The sequence below is a fragment of the Antrostomus carolinensis genome, unplaced genomic scaffold (genome assembly GCF_000700745.2).
Source record: "Antrostomus carolinensis isolate BGI_N321 unplaced genomic scaffold, ASM70074v2 scaffold9918, whole genome shotgun sequence".
Classification (NCBI taxonomy): Eukaryota; Metazoa; Chordata; class Aves; order Caprimulgiformes; family Caprimulgidae; genus Antrostomus; species Antrostomus carolinensis.
In genome coordinates, this window is record NW_010332268.1 from 1 (window position 1) to 18,452 (window position 18,452).

Below are 18,452 nucleotides of genomic sequence, written 5' to 3' on the forward strand. Positions count from 1 at the left end.
GCTGCGGGGGGAGCGGACAGTCTGCCGGGCCTGGGACAAGCTCCAGCTGTGTCACTGCGAGAGCGATCGGCAGCTGTTGTCGGTGTTTTCCTATCAGAGGTGATTTAAAGTCCGTCCCCACTGAAGTTTGCCTCTCCGGTGGAGCTGGAGGAGTGTGCTGCGCTCAGGCTGTAAATAGTTCCTTTAGAAAAACAAACACTCTCACCATATGTTCTTCCTTTCGTTCCCTACGCTGAGCATATGAAAGGTTGGATTTTTGTGAGGCCTTTTTTTCTTTTTCTCCCCCCCCTCCCCCCAACCTGCCCTTAAAGGAAAGTAATGGACAGCCTAAAAATTAACTCTGTTAATTCATTGCACTGTTGGGGCACGAGTGTTAAATGGCCTTGAACAGGACGGGGATATTTTTAAGCCTTAAAAGTGAGACATCTAGTTAAATGTCAAATCTGCTAACAGTTGTTGTTAGTGTAGCCATATGTAACTGCTTGACTCTTCATTGTTATGGAGGGGAAAATAAAACCCAAACCTCTTCCCCCACCCCAAAACACCCTGGAGCTTAACTGAGTTTCTTCTGTGCCTTGTTATTTATGTAGGTTAAGTTTCTCTCTCTCCCTCTCTCTCTCTCTTTTTTTCCCTCCCCAGCAGGAGGAAACCATTACAGTATTTTGATTTCTGCTAGAAACAATGCATGAAAGCATTATCAGCCCTTTGCTACTCCTGGTTTGTCTTGGGACAAATGAAGCTGATGCAAATATGTCAGCTTTGGGAGTAACTAAAAATATGTATTTTTAATTAGCAGTTTACTGGTTGCTCAACTACAGGCTATGTTTAAAGCTAATTAAATAGCATATTGAACTCAGTGCTGAATTGAGGATTATCCATTCCTTTTTATGCAAACCCATTCTTTAAAAAATACCATCCCAGCCAAGTCCTTGCATGTATTTTCATCCTGGGTCTAGAACTTGTTGGTATTCCTGTGAAAGGTACCAGAGCTCTAGCTTAAGGGAGCCTGCTGACATTAGATGTTCACCTCCTGATACAGGAGAAGGAACAATTCCAGTAGTGTACTCTTGTGGTTTTGAGTGGGAATATTGGTTTTGAATCACTGAAGCATTGCTTTGTAAAGAAGTAAGGAATTTTTGAGAGGACAAAGTGAAATTTCATAATTGCATATATTAAATTTTAAATGTGTTAATTTAATGGCTGCCATTTTGCTATGTAGAAAATTACAGTATATTCAGAGAGAGGGAGATGAACTAGATTCTTGGCTGAAATTCTGTTAAGCATTTAAATTTTGACCTTATGTAACATTTTATTCTTTCGAGTACCCAAAGACTATTAAAGCTTAATAACATGACTTACAGTGTGGAAACTTGTAAATAGCTGAATTGTGCTGTGTGACACAGTTCAATTCTAAAACTATAAAAAATGTTCTTTTGTTTTATGTATTCAAAATTCCGTAGTAGGCTCTGGTGTCCATTTTAAAATGAGCAGCCTTTTACACAGCTTGAGAGTTGTAATGTCCTCATTTATCCTCCCAAATAAAGTTTAGAAACAATTTTATAGGCCTGGCCGTTTTCCCAGAAATTTTTTAAATGAGAAACATATATTGTCTCTTTTGTAACTTTTTTACTTTTGCAGGTTACTGTTTAACCGCTTAAGGGCAGGCCTTGTAGGTGAAGGTTAATAGCATTGGAAAAATTACCCGAGGAGCTTCCTGCTGCTCCACCACCATCAATTTCATCTCAGTTCTTTCAGAGCTCCTTGCATTTCTGATGAAGAAGTACAGCCTCTGCCTTTGTCTGCTAGCCTTACTCCTTTCCCTCCACCCCACCCTCTGAATAATCTGGACTGCAAATACTGAAACAAACCTGCTGAAGCTGGAGGTAGCCTCACTAGCTAGGAGGAGGATTTTGGGTGGTCAAACATGTTCTGACAAAGTTCTGCAAGATAAATTACCCACCACTTAGATGACAATGGACAGGTTGTAACATCAAAGTTTTGAGAGATGAAGTAGGAAAGCACAAAGAGAAGATGAATACAGAAAGAAACTGCAGTGGAAGAGGTCAGATGTCATGAAAATAGTTTGCTCTGGGCTTTTTATTTTGCCTGTTACTTTATTTCAGGTAAAATAATGGGATTCTTAATCTACATTCCTCACCTGAGCACACTTCCTAACAAGTCCTACGCTTTTTTCCTGTGTGCTTTTTTTAAGTGCCCTGATAGCTGGTTCTATTCTAGCAGCAGTGCTGCAGAAATTTCCAGCTTTTAGATGTAATTTCTAACTGACATGATGTTGTAATAAAATTATAAGTTATATATATATACACCAGCTCCTACATAACTGGCGTACTATATATCTAATGTTCAATGTGTTGTCCATTAAAATAAAATTATTGAATTATTGAGTGTTTCTATCTCTTCTCCTTGTGAATATTCTTTAAAAGCTTTTTTTAATTAACAGTATATTTCCCATATTTGGTTTGTTTGTAATTTTCTTGTTTTTCACTTATTCTGGGGAAATAAAAAAAGAGGCAGCTCAGTGGCATTGGTGGGTGCCTCACATGTAGGTAGAAAATATGCTTAACAGTTCTTCCCCACTGTGACTGTATTTATCTTGGGCTTAGGTATGCCATCAGTGTTCGCGTAGCTTCTTGAACTTGAACCAAGTCTCTGGAGTGTACATGGCTTGATAGTCAGAAAACTGCCCTGAATGTAATTCACTGAGCCTTCATGTGTGAAGTAGAATGTCTGTAATGGAGGCTTTACCTGAACATCTTGAAAGAAAACCTTTCTCAAGACTGTTTAGTTGCACTGTTCTTATTGGAACCAGAAGAAATGAAACTGGGTTCTGGTTCAATATACGGTGTCATGTGGGTCTCTAAACCATTGTGTTATATCAAATCTGTCCTATGCACGTGTGGTTGTATCTGCAAAATCTCTCATCTTCATAGAATCTGAGAAGGCATCTCAGCCAGTGCTGTCTCTGCATCAGGTCTTGCCACACTGAGATTGCTAGGGTGTGCATGTAACAGGCTGCTGGTCTGCTTGTCATCTGAATGAAAGACTAGCCTGGAAAATACTGTCTTGTTGTTTGGATGTGTCTTCTGATGCTCTGCAACTGTCTTTCCATATTCCCACATAAATACTTTTCAAATTTTTCTTCCACTTTATAAGTTTGGGGGATCTGAGCTTTACTGGCTATGCCTGTGAACGGGGTGCTTTTAGCATATGTGATGCAGTGTTTCCTTGTGAAATGACTGAAACAAGGACTTCCTGCGGAAGGCCTCTTACTTGCTCATAATAGTACTAATTTTTTTTTTTTTTTTTTGTGAAGTAGTTTTAGGAACAGTAAAAGAAACAGGCATGTTGTTCACTTTTTGTCATTGTATAATGTCCCACTTTTTTCTGAGAGTGTGATGAGTGAGGAGCAACAAGACTGGTGTGCTCTTCTAGGACTAGAATCAGAAAGAGTAAGTATTTTACTTTAGGTCATAAAGATTTGAATTCAGATAATAAACTCAAGATAAGATAAAGTATTTTAAACTCCAAAATTCTAAGCTTGGAAAGGTGAGAACTAAGTGTAACTTAAGTTTTTGTTTTCTTCATGTATCCAGCTAATAGATGAATGTATTTCAGGTTCTGTTAAAAGATTAATGGCAGTATTTCTTTGCCAGTAACACATAATTTCATACTCTGAAATAAAATTACAAAACTGTTTTCTGCAATATTGAGAAGATGGGGTATGGAAGATTGAGGGATGCTGTGGAACTTGGGTATATAACACATAGTGAAGTATGCTTAAATGGGAGGGATGTAGCCTGTCTTGCAGTTCAACCACATCATCTACTGTCTGATGAAATTATTTTCAGATTAATGTCTCTAGCAATAAAGCTGCTGCTTCCAGATGATGGTGTCTGCATAAGTGTATGCCTTTTCCTTGAGAAAGGAGAATATTGGCCAAGTTTAGGTAATGATGGTCATCCTACATGAAAGATAAATGAGCCCTCAGATGAATTTCTACATTAATTAGGTGCTTTACAAAAGGGGCGAAGGTAGAGACTTAAATTGTGTAAACTTAAATAGCAAGCACCAGCGCTGACAAGCAAGACTGTTAAATAGTTAATAACAGATGGCTGAACTTCTGATGTAAATGATCAGACAGAACAAGAGAAGTTCTCTGCATCCTAACCCAGAGACTCCTTACTGCTGCCATGGTAACTAACACTCCAGTTTTAGCAAAGTTTATGGAACTGAAGATGACTTGTTGGTTTTATGACTTTAAAATAAATTTTAAAAGGCAAAGCAGACCAGCTAGAGGAGGAGAAAACGTAAACTAAGAAAACGTGGATATGAATTCCTAGAGGCCTTGAGTATTTTAATTCCTATAAAATCTTTCTAAAGGGTGTCTGAAGGACTGTATACTTTAAAATGCCTGGCAGTTAAAGCATTAGTTTGAATAGGAAAGTTTATAATCTGAGCGGATCTATTTGAATCCTTTTCATTTAACTTAACAAGAAAATTACCTACTGCAACTAGAATAGTATTGCAAGAAGGAAAGGGAGAAGGAGGTAGGAAGCTCTATGTAGTTGGCCTGGGCATGGTACAGAGGAACAAGGAAGAACCTGTAGCTTGTGGGGTGGATGTGGCCTTTCATCTGACTTGCACCTGCAGCCAGGCATGTGTCCTACTTGGTGGGAGTACAGGGAGGGAGTAGAGGGAGTGTTGCTGTAGGACAGTGGAGGTCTGTAATGGGTGCCGCAGAGGGGCTTGAAGCTGTTTGTCACTGGATGGGGTAGGAACTTCTCTGCCCCCTTAATTCATTTGTTAAAGATGGGGAGAGTATTCTGGAGAAATGTCTCTGCAGCCCTACTTTGTACTCTTTTTGCTGAGGTGCTTGCCTTTGGCTGCTGTGAGCAGGATGCTAGAAGAACCATCAGTCCTATATTTCTTATTTACTGTAGCAAAGTTACAGTTCCTGTACCTACTTTAATTGAAGTCAAAATAGAAGGTTCAATATCTTCTTTTTAGGGTAGGACACCTGAAGGAGTGTTGGTATAGACTAAACTTCATGGCACTGAAACTCCTGGAGAGAAGTGCTCCTGAGGCTGTTTTTGACCTGGTCTCCTGAGAAAGCGGTGAACAAGACCCGTGTATATTACTGAATGCAGGCCACTTCTCGTAACGCATAAACAACCCGTTGTAAGTCTGTTTTATCAGCGATGTTAAGAACACATTTCTTCAGTTCTTGCTGTTTTTGTGAGGTACACCTATATCTGTGAGCCTTACACTGCAACAGGTCTTTACAGAATGAAGGCAATCCTTCGTGTAGACATGTACCAAGCCACTGTATGTTGAAACTGTATTTCCAGAGTGTATCATATTGCTGTGTTTGATTGTCTAGGTAGATCAAGGAATTCTTCAGACTCCAGATGTGTAACTTCATCATAATATTACTTTTAAAAAGAAGGGAAGCAAATTCCTAGAATTCTTAGCTAGAGATTGTTATTTGTTATCTGTGATACAAATTAAGAGGCATATTCAGCTATAATGTTTTGCTGGGTATTACACAAGCATGGAACAAAAGACCTCCTCACCTCGGACCTCATGCAAGTATCAAGCTTTAAATCGATGACTTCCAACAGAGCCTCTAAGGAAACAAAGGGATAATACTGATGAGACAGATAAACTTGTGCTCCCAGCTACAGGCTAACAAGCCTTTATCGCTAACAGAGAAACTGGAAAGCAGAGTCATTTTGTATTAAGTATGTTCTTCCAGACTATAGACAACACAGAGGGGAGGAAGTACAAGTGGTTAAGGTAATCTGAGGATAATTGGAAGTTTACTGCAGTAATGAGTGGGAGACAACAGGAATGGTGGTAAGCCATGGAAGATCTCGAAAGTTTTTTTTTAAAAAAAAAAGTTATTTGCTTGTTATGAAAGATGATGTTTTGAGAGGCAAAAAAGACAACAGGAAAATATGGTTTCCTATTAGACACCAACCAGACGTACCTTCCTTGTAAGGCTGGATGCTGGTGACACATAAGCTTTTCTATGTCGTTTTCACACTCATTTTCAGTGATGAATTCCATAAGAAATCTTGAGGGCACTACTGGCACTTCCCCGAGCAGGGAGATAAGGCACTGCCATCTGCTAGCTGAAGCCAGGCCCAGAGGTCCGCACCGGCAGGGCACATTTCCAGCTTCATCACAGCTTGGACTGTGCAGAATTTATCTCTAAGGAAAATCTTAGTATTTCAGACTGTGTTTTTCCATAGTCAAGAATAAAACCAACTCACACTGAAATAAATTATTTGAATGCTATTTCCTAGGGATCCAGCCCAGCAAGAAGGGTGTAGTGAACCCAATTTGCATGTTTTTATAGGGATAAGGAGGGCAGGTTGCTTGTTGTCTGGATTCCTTTGCCAGATTCTGGTCCTTTCAAGATCAGCCACTAATTCAGATGGTAAGAATAAAATGTTCTGTGCTAAAAATCTCTCGGATATTTTTTTTATTAGTTCTTGAAGGTAAGTGATTGCAAAAACCAGCTGTTTACAGTAATGGCCAATGTAGTTATATGTAAATTTAAAATCTTTTTGAGTGTACTCTTCTACACTTACTACTTTGTTATTTCTTTGTCAAACAAAATTATGCATTGTTGCCATGAGATAGTAACTAAATCTTTTCTTTATTAATTTCTAACAAAACCTCTGTATAATCTTTTCGTAACTGAAAGTTGACAAAACAAGCACATCAGGTATTTGGACTGTGTAATGTTTAGGGGTGTGCTTATTTTTTTTTTTTTTTGCCTCATGCTGAACTTGAGGATTCACAATAATTTATTAAATCTATTAAACCTGACAAGTGGGCAAATCCTTAATGTTGCCTGAGCTATGCTAGTAGCTGATGTGTAGCAGATAGGGACTTTTTGGCATTTCTGAGCTGAAGGCAGCTTGAAGCAATTTTCCCTAAAAGAAAGTCATTTGGACATCATCTATTTTAAGTTTCATTGAATGTTTACTTAGGACATTAATACCTTTTCTGCTGGTCCCAAATTCAACATTTTTTTCCCCTGCTATGTACTTTTGATTAAATATATATTTGCAAGTTATCAAGGAGGGGATTTTTATTTGTTTATCTGTCTCTGCTTATGTCAGTTGTTTTTGTACAGAATACAAAAGAGGCTGTGGAGGACCTTGAGCTTTGACTGGATAAAAACTTGTTCTTCATACACATGCACGCTATTTTTAGTGTAGTGTTTTGTTTTTCTTAATAATTTATTGCTTTGTCTCTTGACTCACAGGTCACCTGATTTTAGAGCATGCAGGCGTAGAGGTTGGATCCTTTGGTATTCTATAAACTGCTAGTTTATCTTGAGGAGCAGGATGCTGCTGCTAGTGGTGAGATTGGGTTAGAAGTGGTCATGGAGGGGTGAGCCCTGTCCCTTCACTTCTCTGGAAAGTATGTTCTAAGAATACACAGTACAGGGTGTTACAAAACACACGTGCAACCAATAAACTTGGAGCAGAGGCTAGGGATGATGGGTGACTCGAGGTCAGCGCTGTGCAAGGAGACTTTTGCCTGCTGGCCCTCACCGTGCCTGTCTTCACTCCGTGCCAGCAACAGCACAGTCATCCATGAACTCACTTTTTCCCTTGAGAAGGGAGAATTGTTTTGAACAGATACGTTATGATACACCACTATTATTCTTGCTCTAGTGGTGTTAATTTTGGCACTTCAGATGTGTCTTGCATCTAGGATTGTCATAAACTTGTTTTGTTCCATGAGGTGCCCAGTGGCTGTGTGCTTCTGGTAGCCTTCAAAGCTGCAATGGGAGCCTGACAGGATGGTTGAATGAAGGGGAGAGGGAAAACAGATGCTTAAGTTTTGTAAGCAGACAAGTATGTTGTTTGAAATTTCAGTGTTCAAGTGGGCCCAGTTTTTAAACGTAGTTTCTAAGGTGTGTGTTTGTGTGGAGGGAAAACCTAACAAGGTCCAAATGCTCCACAGTTTCATTAGTCTCATTGTGTTTTTTAAATCTTCAAGTAAATCAGAACTGTAACAAGATAAATGTCACTCGGATAGATCCTGATGATTCTTCAAATTGCATGAAAACAAAGAGGAACAAAACCTGCATCTGTCAAGCTATTCAGTACTTGCACAGATGAAACAGGTCTAGACAGGCAAAATGACTATTCTGATGGTTTGGGTTGAAACAGAAATTCATTACTGCCCAGGCAGTTGTAGATTTTTAATTCCTGGCCCATGAGGTCTTTTCAGCCTCCTAGAAAACTGCACAGACTGTCTTCTCTAGAATTTAAAAATAAAGCAAATTGACTTTCACCTATCTGGGTCTTGGGTTAACTGAAACAGGGATATCAGCTGACCTGGGTAACAGTGATGGCATTCTCAGGGCTCTTTTTTTTTTTATTTTTTTTTTTTTTAATTTTTTATTTTCCCTCTCATTCATAACATTCATAAGTTTTTATAGCTTCCTCTAAGACAACAGAATATTTGAAATTGAGTGTTGTGTGTCCTTGAGGGAGAGGGGTTGCTCTTTGGGAGGGTGCAGGACTTACTGCTGTGCTGGTGAGTTGCTGATAGTACCACTTTTGCACTCTTACCAAATTTGTAATGTTAGTAACAAAACCAAAATTTTGAAAATATGGCACATCCTAGATGATGATAGAACTCCTTGTCCCTGAAGAAATGACATACTAATCATGCATGTGGGAGGCCTCAGTTACTTATTTTTAATAGTCTTTTAATAGAGTAGACTACTTTCACCAAAAAGTGGACGAGGTCACAGATGTTTTTTTCCCAAAATATCTAGACTTCTGCCCACCCCCATCCCACAGCCTTCTCTAGCTTACTATTGTTTTTGTTTTGGGTTTTTTTTGTTACCACAGTAAAACTGAGAAATTACAATATCTATTAAAAAAAGATACTGATAGGTAGCTTTGAGGAGATTTTCAACATACAAGAGGTTCCTAAGTCTCTACAAAAAGTTGTCTTGTGTCTTTCTGTACATTGAAAAAATATACTTTTCAAGACATGGGAGGAATTACTATGGTTGTCTGATTTGTGCAAGTTTAAGTTAGCTTATTCAGTAGTTCCTGACTTCAGGGTCTGAAGATCATGACTATCAAAAATCATTGATTGGGCTTGTTCATACTTGACTATAGCATGAAGATGAGAGTGTTTGGCTACTGGTTGTTGAAAGTTTTCAGACCATATGGAAGGCTGAGTGCTTTAGTATTTACAAAACTTCACTTACTTAAAAACGATATTGTGTTGAAAGCTTCACCCCCTAGTGAAGGGTTTCCATAATGTGATCCCATAAGTCACCATGGTACTTTTTTTAGGGGGTTTCCCAGACTCCAATGTCTGTGGCATCCCTGCTGATTCCACCCAAAAATGAGTCAGGGCTTTCACATTGCACTATTCAAATTCTTTCTGGTTTATTTTCAAGAGGTCTGACTACAGTCTGAAGCAATAACCATTCTTTTTCTTGCAGTGATCTTAGGGAAGAATACCAGTTTGTACCTGGTGATTATAAACCAAAGTGGAACCTGTGCTCATGTAGAGTGTAGCTGGCCTTCCCCAGCAGGAGTTTTGCATGCTCCCATGACAGTTTTATATTCAGGCCATAAATGGCTCTTCCAAATCATCCACTCTAAATCTTTTTGAGAACTGAAGGCTACTTTACATTCCTCCTCATAAAAGAAGTGTAATTTTATCAGTATTAACAGGAGAATAAGCACAAGAACAGTTGAAAGTATATTGTCAAAGTTTCTAAGCACAATAAATATTTAAGGTGATAAGGCATGGAATAGCCCAGAGATTAATTTTTAGTGTTAGTGGGGAAATTTAAAAAAAAACAGCTTTTTTTTTTGGCAGGTGTAACCCTTCATCTCTGTGACTGCTGATCCCAAAGATACTTGTGTATATTGTGAAGATGATAAGCTACAGAGGAATAAACTGAGTAACATTTTAGCAAAAATCCAGTCACCACAAGATGCAAACACGTTGTGTTTTAAGTAGAGGGCTGCTCTCTCTGCCAGCTCTTCTAAGCATTGAGATACCTACTGCAGAATTTTTAAACAGTCCTGTATTGTTTTCCAGTAACATCTGAGAGTGATTTATTATCACAAATTACTGCTTTCCATCTTTAATTCAATCTCCGTATAAAATGTTGCAAAAGTCTGCAAATAGTTGAATCTTTGTCAAGCTGGATTGTTAAACAAATTACAGAGTAAACTTTCGTCTGTTGTCCTGAATTGTATTGTGTTTAAGGCTTGAAATAAAATTTCTGGCATGTGTTATTATAAAAATGCTATCACAGCTGGAATTTAATGCAGAGTTGCTGTCAACCTGTTTAATAGGAGGGATATCTTGGCTTCCAAGCAGTTCTCAGCTGCTGCGACTGTCAAGTGGAGGATATACCCTCAGAAAGAGATGAGGTTTAGCCAAATACGTGTGCTTTTTCATTGTTAGTTTGTGTTGGCTTCCTTTGAAAAGAAAGCAACAGCTATGGAGCCACTGCAGCATGATAGTTTCAGCTAACAGAAAGCTGAGTAACTCAATGAAAGCCTTCAGTCTGTATGTCTTCAGCCACGTAGTTTCTGCTAAGCTGGTTCTTGAATTAGTAAGTCACAGTAGTGAAGATGGTCATCAGCTGTCATCATCCTCATCTCCAAACACAGATGAAAGAGTAATCATCATCAACATCAGTGAAGGAAATGTGAGGGGGAAAAAAAAATATATATATCTAAAAATTTCATATTGGAAAATCTGTATTTTAATATAAAGCGCTTAATTGTTTTTCCAGAAAAAAACCTTAGGAAGAAATTTTCATGTATTCTGTAAGCTTAAGTGCGCTCTGTTTTCTGTTCTAGAGTGACACACAGCTCCTCCAGATCCCCAAACCAAGCATGTTGGATGTGGTTTCATATTATGGTGGCAGCGACTATGAAGCTAGCATAGGTCTTGCTTCCTCCTGTGAACTAGGGTGGGATTTAAAACAGGAGCATGATTATGACGGTGGTAAATCACAGTATTGATGGTGAGAGTGAAGGCATAACAAGACATAAGCCCTTTATTCCCTTCCAATTACAGCCGAGTGTCTACTCTCTACTTAAGGCTGAGTGTCTATTCTCTATTTAATGCTGCATACCTATTTAAAAAAACATATTTTCTCCTAATTGTTTTCTTTTATGAACTAACAGAAATACCTGAAATAAATTAGTTTTGAGTTGCAGAATTAGAAATCCTATTGCTTTGTTAGGTTTTTAAAGGGGTTTTTTGTTTGAGTAGGTTTATCAAGTCACAGAGTTTGTTCTAACAATCTGATTTAGGCACAGCATCAGCTAATCAAGGGAAAAATGTAAAAAGCTAGAATGAATGGAAAACGCAGAAATTACTTATCTGCTACTGATAGGTGTGTTTGTTTCATTATCATATAACTTCAGAGTTTTTTGTGTAGTCACATTTAAAAAAAAAAATCACAATCTATCAATCCATAGTATAAAGGAAAACACAGACTTGCTGTGTGCTTAAGTAAGGGCATTAGCTGAGGCAAGTTCTCTTTGCTTCCAGTACCAATCTAGCATGTCAGTACAAGTAGCATCTTTTGTAACCCATTCTGTAGACTAGTAAGTTTAGGAATCAGCAAAAAGCATATGTTCTATTCCTCCAGCTTGCTTACATTTAAAATACTAAACATGGCAGCACTGAAAATCTTACAACTTTATACTGACATTTCAGCACTTATTTACCCATGTCAGGATACAGTACAACAACTGTGGTTTAGAATATATGAGTTCTCTTGCAAATTTTGCTGAACTGACGTTTGAAAAAAGCATCAAACTTCACATTTTCAGCTTTTGTTTTCCTTCTACTAAATACAAATGATGAAATCATATGTACTTCACAATTTGTGATTTCCTTGTGGAGCAAAACCCGATTCAGCTTATATAATTTGTTCTAAAGTATTAATTTTCTTTGTCCAGTTAAGATAAAATAAAACCAGTTTCCCTGATCAAAATGCAAATATTGGATCTAGAATTTGGTGTAATGCCAAAAAAATCAAAAGAAGCAGGTTAAACTGTTGTTGCTTAGGTAAAAATAGAAAGCTACAGCTGGAAGAAGAGAAGTGACTCAGTAAGCAGTATGGTGATGGCAAAATAGGATGTCGGCCAAAATGCAGGAAGCAAGATGGGAACACCCAGATCAGTTTTACAGTCTGCATTTTACACTCTCAAAGAGTGATAGTGTCTGAGATTATTGCAGAAAATTTAAGATCTAAATGAAATTAACTGGATTTTGTTTCTATACTCATTAACCTGTTTGAAACTAAGTAAGTTTTAGTAAAAATGTGAATTTTATGTTGTTTTTTTTTCTATCCCAGACCAGTCTCTCTTTGGTAACTTTATTTACCGTAAAGCTGCCTACAGATTAGCTCTGGATGCTGTGTGAGGCATCCAGCAGAAGCGTGTGGTAGATCAGCAGTGATACACACATACCAGGAGAGTTACTGCAGTGCTACAGTCTGGAGTGGAGCTGATGGCACTGATTGGTACGGACTGATTTTTATTGCTCTGGAGTAACTTCATCAGCTGCCATGTAGCTGTGTCTTGTTTTTAAAAATTCTCCCTTACTTATAAGATTATGTGTTCTGTTTTGTTTTTCTAATTATAAACTGGCATAACAACACTACAGCAAGTTAATTTCTTCCTCTTCTCCTACACAAAACTAAGTAGATACTGCCATTTTTATAGCTTATATTGTTTTCTTTGCACAGCAAGTATGCATCACTCCTAATGTAAAGTTCCTGTGCTGCCATTTTCTGCCTACAGCTGAACTGCTTTGATAATCAGGTAGTGGTTCAGTTTGGTACCCTGGAAAAAGTAAGGAGGCAGCAAGAATAAAATGAGGTACCTCATGATGCTCTCCTTATATTTTCATAATGGCTGTCCCTGAGCTCAAAGATCTTGAGCCCTAAGAATCTAAGACAGCAGTCAATGTGGGGGAAAAAAAAGTTACCTGTATAGGAGTATTCCTAAGATAAGGTGAGTAACCAGTTCATTGGATTTGCTTGAATTTAAGTAAACTTAATAGCTTGTTTCTTGAAGCAAGTAGACCATCTCATGACTTTAACTCTTGATACCTTAAATTATACTTAAACTCTTAATATTGCAAGACTTCTGAAGCTTGTGACTTCAAGTATAATTATGGGTTTGTAATATACAGACAGAACATAACTGCTCGTTCAGAGAATCATGAATCTGAGGGGTTCAAGGGCAACTTTCTTTTGAAGTGAAGCACAATGTGGAACTGGTTAACCAAAGCATCCGTAGGTGTTTCTAATTCCAGAAGAGAAGCTGTTAGTCAAATATTTACATTGTGTTTCATTTCCTTTACAGTAGTTTCTTGAATCCCTGCCTTACTCTTAAAATATGGAACTACCTTTAACCTACTTCTTGGAATAGTGAGATAATAAAACTTATTCAGATTTGACTGTTTTGGAGGAAGGGCCGGAGAGCTTTTGCAGTAATTTTTTAAATACAGAGCAATGTCTCTGCTACGAGGTGATGGGTTCTGAACGCTGGCAGCGCAGCTGCTTTTTCTGCAGTGTACCCGACTTTCCTGCTGCGGGACTCTTAGACTGGAGTGTCTTCTTATGGACTGCCTGCACTAAAAATACAAAAAATAAGATCCAAGTACTTAAGCAATATTTTTAGTCTTTCAAAAAAAAAAAAAAAAAAAAATTAGCACATGAAGGAAGCAGAGAACAGAGGTGGGCAACCATGCCATGGTGCCTGGAGGACAGGAGCAGGGCTTGCATCAGCTGGGAATCCAAGCAACCTACACCATACACTCTGTCTTTTGTTGAGTGTTTTGCTTACTAGGCTTCAGCTTTCTAAGAAGTGAAATAGAAATCTGATTACTTTTAAATCGGTGGCCTTCAAAGTCCATTATGGTTGCCTAAAGATTTTCCAGGGAACTTCTGGACTGTTATAAAGTGTATTTAATGGCAATTATTAGTTGTTTTGTGGACTCTCTAAGAAAGTAGCCCTCCAAATCAGTGGGGATAAGTGCTATTGGATACTTCAAGTTGGACAAATTTGTCTTTGAAGAAAGGCACTTTACCAAAATGAACTCTTCTCTTGAGAAGAGTACAAGCTTGATAGGTATTTGTGGTGTCTAGTGCAGTATGAAAGGTGCTAGGACAATAAAATAAGCATGAACTAAGAGAGATTACAGTTGTAGCACTACCTGGTTGTGATAGGAAGAGGGCACAGGGCAGGAGGAGCTCTGCTGGGGCTGTTCACCACCTTGCTGTCCCCAGGCAGGACAGGGGCTTGCAGAGGTATCTTTTGGTGGACCCTGGAGCACAATGGGTTATGTGATACTGAATGTCTTTGTTTCCTGTCTAAGCCTAGAAAATAGATTAAATGCTCTTCTAAGACACATAATTCAGGAAAACATTTTATCTTAATTACTACATAAAATGCTATGATAGGAAAGGAAAGGGAGTTGGTCCACATAAGTGTGACCTGGTTGGGAAAGGAGTCAACTGGGTACAACAGGGAGAGTCTTTGTGTTACAGTTAAGTGAATTTGTGACTCTCTAGTACTATATCCAACTTCCATAGATTTAGGATGTGAGCCAGTTTAACTTTTTTTTTTGGGGGGGGTTGAGTTCTTATTCTTTATTTCAGTGCTCCAGTGATTGTGTGCACATGTGTGTAGTGAATGGGGAGGGGAAAAGCTTTTGAAGACTCTCTTTATGATATTTCTGGTTAAATGAGCTTTTCTGTTTGTCTAGAAAATGTAGAAAGTCAATCTGGGTTGAGGTTGGTACGTGCAGGAGACAATGGAGGACGAAATGATGTGCTTCTAGGTTTCAGTTCTCCAGTATTGTGTTTTTTGGTTTATGTGTAGTAGCTTCAGTCTAAATTTGTTTTTCTCTTTTGCCCTCCTAGTCTGACATCTGCTGCTATCTCTTGTGACCACCTGGTCAATAAATTTTAGTTTCAGTGTATTGATTAAAGGACTGTAATGCCTTGTTACTTTAATTCCTATGTACTTGTGTCAACTAACTGGATTTTTTTGCCATTCTAAGAGGAATAAAACCCAGACACTGCTGAGGTGCGTATTTTATGCTTTGTACTTTCCATGTTCTGTTGCTAGAGATGAAGCAGAATAATAATCATATTTGTGTAGTCAGATTATAGGATTGAGGTTATTCCATGCACAATATATGATGTGTGTCTTAAACAGGGCTGATTCATACACAAAAGCAAACAGTTACAGCACACACACAGAGTAAGACTTGACTTTTTTTAACTAAACACTGAGTTTGCTGTTTCTGAAAATGTCTTTCCACCCTTGTCCTCAATTACATCAACTTGCATCATCTGTGTCTGTTGTATAAGAACAATTACCAGGCTTCTCAATATTTATAGGGTTTTTTTCCTTTATGAAAACTCTTAGAAGTTGATAAATGATATAGAAATCTAATGGAGCTTAAAAAAAGTCAATATGCCACATGAACTTTGTAGGAAAACATATTTCTCAATATCCATTGCTATTAATGCTTTAAAAGTCCTGATCAAATACCTGATTTGTTACATTGCTGACATAATTTTAAAGTGTTGGCCATGTACTTATAATGCTGCTATGAAAACAGTAGCATTTCCTAGTTCAATACTTGCTGTTTGTTGTCCTTGAACAAGATACAGTGTTTGTTTTGAAACAACATTGTGTTTTTCTAACTGCAGCCAATACAAGTATGTCTGTCTGACTAGTTGGGTCTCCTTTTCCATCCTTAAGGCAAGAAACTGATTGCTTCTGAAATAGTAGGTCTGATACAGGAACAGAGGCAGTGTTTGCAAATTGAACTTACTTTTAAGTTTTTACATAAAGTAATATTGTGTCTGTATTCTGAATCTTGCTTGATTATTATTTTAGATTTATTTGCCTTGCTTTATTCACTAAATCTTGCTTATTTACTAGATTTGCTGGATCTTGCATTTGGACATGCTTAAACTGTCTATGGCTTGTTATGTCAATTTGTGATATATATCTGAAGACACTGAGCATTTCAAGTACACAGTATAAGCTTTGGTATCAGATTTTTTTCATGCAAAAAGGGAGTGGGCTTTTCACCTCAATCTAACCAGCAGAATCACTCAGGCCATAGGATTTATGTATTAATTTGTGAGGTTCAGAAGGTTTTGATCAAATATGGATTCTTTCTAAAAAAGAGAGCCAAATAATAGAAGCTGATCTGCTTTGCATGGTAAGCTGCTAATGTTAATTAAAGGGCATGTCTATTTTACTGTTACTTGCCGTTTAAAACTCTCCAGTGTAAATTTTCAGATATCACATTTTACTGTGCATGTTTCTGTTACAATAAGAAGGTGTTTGAGACAGGATCTGTCTGCATAAGCACATGCAGATCTTGATCAAGCTCTTTAATTTTTTTTCTTCAAAACCATAGATGTTTTTACATATTTTAACTAAACAGAATTCCTCTTACACGTTTTCTTAAGGAAGGATTCCCCTTCTGCTTAGTCTGCTAAACGTGAGTCAATTCCTGTTTAGATATCACATCTGCTGAACAGTTTATAGATTTTTTTTTTTTTTGAACTTCTGTGTCAGAATAGGAAAAATACTCCAGCAGTGATCCTTCCTACTCTGCCTTTCTTAACGTTACCATGGCCTTTGGACATACAAAGGTGAGCATGGTGCTTGTGTTAGCAGCAAGATAACAGCAAGCTGCTGTGGGGTGGGTTGTTTTGTTTTGTTTTGCTTGGGGTTTTTTTCAGCTGTAATACCCAAATCCCATTTCACAGTCTTTCCAAATTGCATTTCCTTATCCTCAAGTATGACTTGCCTATTGTTCAGTAGACATTCAGTTGGGGGGAAAAAAAAAAATTGTAGGTGCCTAATTTTGTAGGTGACTCATATCACTACCTAAGTGCCTTGTCCTCTCTGTTATTTACCATTCCTTTAATCTTTCGTGCACCCTTTATTAGTCATTTTCTGCCATCCCTCAGATGAATGACCATTTTAACTCATGCCAGATGATTTAATGTATCGTTCACGTGCCATATGGGGTCCTCTAGGGTAATTAATCTGTCCTCTGGCTTTTCTTCTGCCTGATGGCAGGCGGTGGCCAGATGAATTGTCCTGATAGCACCCTGCTCTTCCAGGGCCCACGCTCCCTTCCTGGTTGGAGTGCTCCCCGGGGTGGGGACAGGCAGCTGGCATGGGTGGCTGTTTTGGAAGAGCCCCTTCCCTGCTCCCACCTGGAGGATGGAGCCACAGGACTTGTGCTGGTTGTGGCACCTTTTCAGAGACATATGTGTGCAGATGTGGCACGTATGGTACAGGTCAGGAGTGCTGTACCGGCTGCACGTGCTGTGAACAGATGTGGTTGGGTGTGTGGCAGGAAGAGGGTCCTGGTTATAGCCCATCCCTGCCACCCAAAGCAGCTGTGTAAGTGTATTCCTTTAAAAAGAGGGAAAAAGGAGCCAACAAAGATGCAGACTTCTGTGCAATGAACTGAGTTCCGTGGCAGTGGGCTGATGTATTTACCTTATGTAGATCCCTCAGAATAGGCTGTAAGCCCTGGGGTCGGTGGAGTACAAGTCTGGACAAGGCAAATGTGTACATGCAAAGCTAGTTTTACACACTTTACAATTTGCATATGCAGGTAATTGCACATTTAATTGTAGTTTTTATTTCATGCATCCCTTCTTGTATGGATCTCTCAAATCTATCTATTAGGGAATGAAGACAAGAAACTCCTGAATTTTTTTTTTCCCAAGTGGAAATCAAAACATGAATAGGAATTAACTCTGTCCCTGTGGCAGTTTTGTTTTGGTGGAATACATAGGACATTTAAGCGAAAATTGTGAAGATGTCATGTTCTTTTCTTCCCTAAAGATTAAAAATAAAGAACCACTGGCAGCCTTGCCTACACCTGCTTTTCTTTGCTGCTTTTAAAGCAGACTTTGAAGTGAATGTATTTTAGATTTCTCGGTAAAGAGATTTTTCTGTAACCTATTCAGTAACTAAATCATTTTGGAACTTAAGCATTTCCAAGCAGAGAGGGAAATGACATGATCTGGTTGTGCTTGAATCTGTTTGAATAATGTGTGACATTCTCATGTTGAAGGAGGAGCAGGAAAAGGGTGTTCTACAAAATGCCATAAAATCGAGACTGGTGCATCCTACCTCTGTGGGAACTGATTGTGCCAAGGTAATTCATGAAGAGCAATGCCAGCTGCTGCTTTATCTATGGCAACTTGTTGAGTTTTAATTCTTTGCACAAGTTTAGACTGACCATGGTACAAAACAATGAAAACTCTGTATGTTCCTTGGGAACCTTTCCTATGTGTTAATGGTAACTAAAAATGGACTTCTCAAGTAAGCCTTGCTCTC

General features: G+C 38.4%; 1 protein-coding gene across 1 annotated transcript in view; it reads left to right on the top strand.

The window, feature by feature from the left end:
• The first annotated feature begins 10,582 nt into the window (after positions 1 to 10,582).
• Positions 10,583 to 18,452, top strand: part of ATOSA (atos homolog A) — a 26,194-nt gene continuing 18,324 nt past the window's right edge. The window contains exons 1-2 of the mRNA XM_029086340.1: positions 10,583 to 10,741; positions 10,896 to 11,043. Coding sequence (XP_028942173.1) covers positions 10,583 to 10,741; positions 10,896 to 11,043 — 307 coding nt within the window. The remainder of the gene's footprint in view (positions 10,742 to 10,895; positions 11,044 to 18,452) is intronic.